The sequence below is a fragment of the Rutidosis leptorrhynchoides genome, chromosome 2 (genome assembly GCF_046630445.1).
Source record: "Rutidosis leptorrhynchoides isolate AG116_Rl617_1_P2 chromosome 2, CSIRO_AGI_Rlap_v1, whole genome shotgun sequence".
Taxonomy (NCBI): Eukaryota; Viridiplantae; Streptophyta; class Magnoliopsida; order Asterales; family Asteraceae; genus Rutidosis; species Rutidosis leptorrhynchoides.
The window spans coordinates 8088179-8094764 of record NC_092334.1 but is presented as its reverse complement, the minus strand read 5'-3'; the positions used below and the strand labels follow the sequence as shown (position 1 = coordinate 8094764).

General features: G+C 33.8%; 1 protein-coding gene across 2 annotated transcripts; it reads right to left on the bottom strand.

Moving 5' to 3' along the window:
• Positions 1–2581: 2581 nt before the first annotated feature.
• On the bottom strand, positions 2582–5267 carry LOC139890523 (trihelix transcription factor ENAP2). 2 transcript variants are annotated; one of them, XM_071873396.1, is made up of 3 exons: positions 5080–5267; positions 3917–4987; positions 2582–2783 (listed from the first exon to the last, which is right to left on the bottom strand). In XM_071873396.1, exon 2 carries the CDS (start codon positions 4958–4960, stop codon positions 3926–3928), a length of 1035 nt encoding a protein of 344 aa, XP_071729497.1. In that variant the 5' UTR covers positions 4961–4987; positions 5080–5267; the 3' UTR covers positions 2582–2783; positions 3917–3925. The 2 variants fall into 2 exon arrangements, with proteins under 2 accessions (XP_071729497.1, XP_071729496.1); XM_071873395.1 differs by having other exon boundaries at positions 2583–2798; positions 5080–5265.
• Between the last annotated feature and the right edge of the window lie 1319 nt (positions 5268–6586).

Below are 6586 nucleotides of genomic sequence, written 5' to 3'. Positions count from 1 at the left end.
TTATTTTTGTCGATCGTTTACCTGCCTAAATAATAACATTCATCACGAAGTGTCTTTACTAAATGTTCATATTTTCGTGTGATTTTGATGCCTGAAAAAAAAATCTAAAAAAATGAAAGGAAAAAAAATTTTTTTGCTTCCCCCCGCTTCCCCCGATTGGTTACTTCCCCATTGATCATGCCCATATATATATATATATATATATATATATATATATATATATATATATATATATATAGTGGTAGGATCAAGAGGGAAGTAACCAATCGGGGAGAAGCGGGGGTAAGCAAAAACTTTTTTTTTTTCGTTTTTTAAAAAAAACCTTGTTCACGAATATTATAGATGGGATGAAAATATGAACATTTATAGAGACACTTTGTGATAAATGTTTTTATTTTGGCGGAAAAACGCTCGAAGAAGTAATATATAACAATTATCATGTTTTTCGAGCGTATGTTGAGGTTTTAGCTATTGGGGTTTAGATATTAGGGTTTATAGGGTTTAGATATTAGGGTTTAGAAATTTAGGGTTTAGAGTTTAGATTTAGGATTTAGATTGAGTTTTTAACACGAACGGTTTAGAGTTTAGGGTTTAGGGTTTGATGTTTTGGGTTTATGGAATAAAGCCAAAACATCAAACCCTAAACCCTAAACTCTAAATCGGTCTAAATTTTACTTCACAAAACATGGAAAAAAAAAAAAACGTTCATATTCTTCACGAACAATATTATCTTGAATGTTATTTTTGTCGATCGTTTTCCCGCCTAAATAATAACATTCATCACGAAGTGTCTCTTCTAAATGTTCATATTTTCGAGTGATCTTGATGTCGGAAAAAAAATTCCAAAAAAAACGAAAAAAAAAAAAAATTGCTTCCCCCAGCTTCCCCCGATTGGTTACTTCCACATTGATCCTGCCCATATATATATATATATATATATATATATATATATATATATATATATATATATATATATGTGTGTGTGTGTGTGTGTGTGTGTGTGTGTGTGTGTGTGTGTGTGTGTTCTTTTCACATATGAATACATCATAAAAGTTTTAGATCGATCGGGGCATCTGACTCGGATAGCCCCACTGTAGATCTGTCCCCGCCTCCAACCGCTTTTCCAATTCCATCACCACCGTAATGACCATGATGACTCTTCACTTTTCCAATTCCATCACCACCGTAATGACCATGATGACTCTTCATTTTCTTACCATGCTTCTTACCTATACCACCCTTTTGGGAATCAAGCTTAACAACCTTTTTAACTTCATTCACAATGGCAAAACCCTTGCTATCCCCGATACTAATACTAAAATCACCTCCACCGGCTCCCCAACTACCACCCTCCACCCAATCTCTGTTGATTCCAGGGAAGGTTTTCTCCAAGAAAAGTTGCGCTCCTGCCCTCGGATGGATGCGTAGCCCAGGTCCTGCCCAACACGTGTGTATTGTGTGGTAAATGATCGCGAAGGTTGTTGATTCCGCTCTGGGTGATGTCGAACCGCCGTTAAAAAAACAATGCACAATTCCATCAAGGTGGAGTATGGGGGAGGTGGGATGTAGACAATCTTTCCTCTACCCTAAAGTAAGACCCTAGAGTAAGAGGGAAGTCATTTCTCCACCCACAGGTAAAGATAATTATTTCTCCATCCAATGGTAGAAAAAATAATCCATCCTTCCCTCTACTCGAGGGTAGAGAGACTACTTCCAGAATGACCTCCAACCAATATGAAAAGAAAATAAAAAATTAAGGACGTACATGTGTAAAAGAATGAAGATAGAAACGAAAACATTACCAAGGAGTATGTACACGAATGAAAGATGAGCATATAGGAAAAAAGAGTGCATCTATACGACAGGTACCAAAAATTAAGTAGGGACGGGTATAGATGGAAAAACATGTTATGTCATATAAACACAAAGCATAGATAGAATAGATAACATGTAGTATGACGAAGCACATATAAATAAAAAATTTATATTAAAAAAGCATGTTGATAAATACCTAGTGCACCGTGCCTATGGCCTAATTTACTTCTATCGACCAAAGAACCTTTTTACTCTTAAATAACAAGCTACCTTACACACTGAACTACACAAAAACTAACTACACCATACTAGCCTCGATATAACCAAAAAACCTAGCTAACCCCAACATACAAGACTAAGAGGGCAAAAAGGTCCATATATATAATTTATAACAGTCGGAAAGGATAGCATACCATATGAAGAGACGTACATACATAAAGCTATGACATTACGTCTAACAAAAAGACCTTAAGATAACTAGTGTATGAATTAACGAAGTTTCTGGAAGCTCCTGATTGTTCTAATCTTGTTTATTTTTCATTTTTTTTTTTTTTTAACGGCTCTAATCCTGTTTATTTAGTACCATCATTACAAGATTTTTGGATGTTGCCAAATTATTTAATACGTCAGTCTTCAAGCATTCCAAGAATGCCCTCCCTCTTAGTCCTGGGTGGCATTTGCTAATGTAATCACAATTAATTCAGTGCAGCGCAAATGACGCATATGAATATTTTGTAAAGGTTCAGGATCGACAAGCAAAACAGATTCCAAGGGAAGAAAGTGGCACAAAATGAATCTCAAGATATTTAACAAAAGTAAGGTAACATTATTATACTTCAATACATAACATTTTTAAATCCAAAAACAAGCAAAAATATTACACTAACCAAAAGAAGATGAAGGATGAAAACTCCATATGTAATAGGTACTGCAGCCGTCTCTTTAGTTGACATCTTCTTGCTCTGCTGCTGCTAAGAAGATACCTAGAATTAATGGTTTGTCAAATAATATATTTTATCAATTTTCCTCTTAAACAACACTTGAAATTAGCAGAAACCAAATATAGCGTAACTATAGTGCGAATAAAAGTAAGCATACTCTGAATATTTGGAACTTAAACCATGGATGCATTTAACTATACAGTCAAGCCACAATCTCCGATGAACACAATCTAAATTATCAGTGAATCCATCAAAAAATGGAGAAATACCCTCATTCACTTTAGTAATCCAATTTTTCCACCACCTAAGATGCTATTAGATAACTTATCTAATATATTGGTCTGAAAAGATACGATTTTTAAGGGTTCTCCCTTTGTCCGAATAAACAGAAACTGCAGACCTTGGTGGTAATATGTCAAAGGCTTACTCATTTTGTTATAAATTAGTGATTCCTGGTAATATTGCTATATTTTCACAAGGAATAACATTAGTAGTAAAAATGTGAAAACTGACAACAGAGATAAATTCGTGAACATACAAGGATGGCTTCAATTGAAATACCTGTCAGTTCATCAAGATGGCTTCAATTAAAAATATTAAGCATGGTTGCTTGAGACGGTATGCTCATCCTCATAGAAGAGGGATGAAAAAATCAACTTAACATAGGTAGCATATGTCACATAATCATATAGTTACAACAATCAATATTCAATAGTAATGTAAATTGTCATGAAAGAACGTTGTAAATCGACTGGGTGCTGACTTTTTCATTGACAGTCTAACACTCTAACCCAATACTAAAGTTTGGAAGGACGGGATTGTGATAATTGTAGCTTTTAAATAATACTCGATAATAAAGACAGTTGAAACAACAACACGATGCATGCTTCAAATAAATAAATAAATAAAAAAAAAATGTAGATACCCACATAGGAAAGGATGTTTGTGAGCAATATAAGGTAACACTCAATGGAAAAATCAGATAAATTAGTGCTCTCTATATACTTACTATTATCTATAACCCACATATAAATTAACTTTAATTATCATAACCATAGCAGAGTATCTAGCTAATAATTTTATCATTTCCTAATTGAAATTGTAACATAGTCACTAATAAGTTTTCACCCAAGATAATAAAAGATAGAACAGATAACTACCTGCTTAGCCTATCCACTTAGATTATCGGCAGAGTTAACATCTTCATCGTCTCCTTCCCTTATCTTTGCAATCTCAGCCTGTGCCCTCTCAAGAATCTGCTTCTTCTGCAACTCCAACTCTCTTTGAAAATCCATTCTAATCTTCTCCAACTCCATCATCTGCTGTCTCTTTCTACCCTCAATCTTTTCATAAATCTCACCAAAATTCTGAACCGATTCAGCCAACAATCTAAACCCCTCTTCATCTTTACCATCATCCTCCTCATCCTCATCCGATTCCGATTCACCAGGACTGTCCCCCATCTCATCCATAGCATTCGACTGATTTAAATATACTTTTGTATTCATAAACACATACTCCCCTGAATCAACCCCACAAGGCAAACCGTTATGTTGTTTCTTCGGACTCAACAACATATCCATCTTCTTAAAAAATCCCCATTTACCACGATACACTGTCCCCATCCCCATATCCACCACTTTCCCCTTCTCTTTCTTGTACTTTTTCTTCAACGTCTCTAACCTATTCCTGCACTGCACTTCATTTATTTCCATTTTACACATTTCTGATACTTTTTCAGCAACCTCAACCCAATCCTCACCTCTTAAACTCCTCCTCCCTAACTGCATATACCTTTCTCCCCAAACCTCTAAGAACACAAACGTTGCATTTTCACTCCACTCATCTGGAGCCACTGAAATCTTAGCGTTCGCACGAGGCGCAAACTCGTAATTCGAAACTAAATTATCTAATCGGCGTTTCTTTTGATGACGTCTAGACGATTCGCCTGTATCCATTCCACTTACTGAAACCCTATAGTATCCTTGTCCATATTCATTAACATTATTCTCCTCCTCATCATCATCGTCATCATCATCATCATTATCACCAGCCTCTTGATAACCGTATCGCTGATTTACACCTTCGAATTCATCATCATCGATTTCATTGTTTTCGTATTCGGTGTAAGTATTGTTATTAACATGATAACTGTTATTATTACGAGCAGGACGTCTTGATCGAACAGATGAATTGTAATCCATCAAATTCAATATACTACGTGAGATAAACTACATATCAAATTAGGTAATCATAGTGTAAGTAAACAGATATAAAAATTGACAGATATAAAATTGATTGATACAGAATATAAAACCCTAACCTTGTAAGGAGCGATGGATATGCGGTAATTGTGAGGAATGATTTCAAGTGAACGAAAGCAAGCTAGGGTTTTGAGAGATCGAATGTATTGTTATGTAAGAATCGGTGCTAAAGTGCGCAGGTGAGTTTTGAAGTGCACGATTTAATTGATGATGTGTGTTTGCTTATTCGTTTTCGTTCTCTTTTTCTTTTCACTTGATTTCTTTTTGACATTTTACGCTTGAGTAGTTTGAGTTTGTGATTTTGACTTTTTGTATGGTGAAAACTGAATGAAAATGAATTGGCCTTCAAATTTCCTGCAATACTGACACTCCATTTTTTTTAAACGGCGATATCCGTATCCCTCGTATGAGACTTAACCACCTTCGCGATCATGTATCACCCACACACACTATTAGCCGAAATATATCATATCCTTGATTTGTAGGGATATTAGTTTGACATATATTATATTAATGCTAAAGTCAATAATGTGTAGCAATCAAATATATCATATCCGTGATTTGTAGGGATATTAGTTTGACATATGACACAAACTTCATGTATTTATACGACCATTGGGATGTAATGCAAATGATAGAAAATTCATAAACTAACATGGTATCAGTAGATTCTTTCCTTTTTCTCTCATCTTTAATTACTTCATCTTTCTAACTACTCACCACCTTTCCACCTCTCAAGACAGTCACCCATCAAGATCACACACATGCATGTGTTTACAAATTCAAGTAACACCATCACAAATTAATTTAATCCATATCATCTTTTAAATGGCTGACAAATTTCATCCTGCCTTATCAATCTCCAACATCAAAAACCTAATTCCTATCACTCTTGACATCAAAGATGCTCAATATAATTCTTGGGCTCAACTCTTTAAAATACATTGTAAAGCCTATGATGTTCTGGATCACATCATTCCACCATCACCATCACCAGACTCGTCATCCACCGTCACGACAGACACCACCAAAGATGCACTTTGGCATCGTTTAGATGTCGTAGTCCTTCAATGTGTAATGACCCGAAAAATTTCGACTAATTTTAAACCAAACTCTCGATACGATTTAATATTTCTAACACAATAAGCAAAGTCTGTTAGGTCGAGTCTCAAAATTTTTAAACTGATTCATATATTCAATTGATCTTCGACCATTCCCGACGATTCACGAACCTGTACTTGTAAATAAATATGTATGTATATATATATATATATATATATATATATATATATATATATATATATATATATATATATATATATATATATATATATATATATATATATATATATATATAAAATCTATAAGTATCAAATATTCAAATAATGTTATCATATAATGGATGATATAATTACATAAATAATAAATTGTATTATGAATATATTAAATGTAGTTACAAGTTAAAATATAATTGTTATACTAATATTATTATTACTTTCATTATTAATATAAAAATCTGTATTAATTATTTTATTATGTGCAATATATAATATATGAAAATTTAAA

Excerpts from the sequence above, each read along its gene's own strand:
- LOC139890523 (XM_071873396.1), bottom strand. The coding sequence starts at position 4,960 with ATGGATTACAATTCATCTGTTCGATCAAGACGTCCTGCTCGTAATAAT.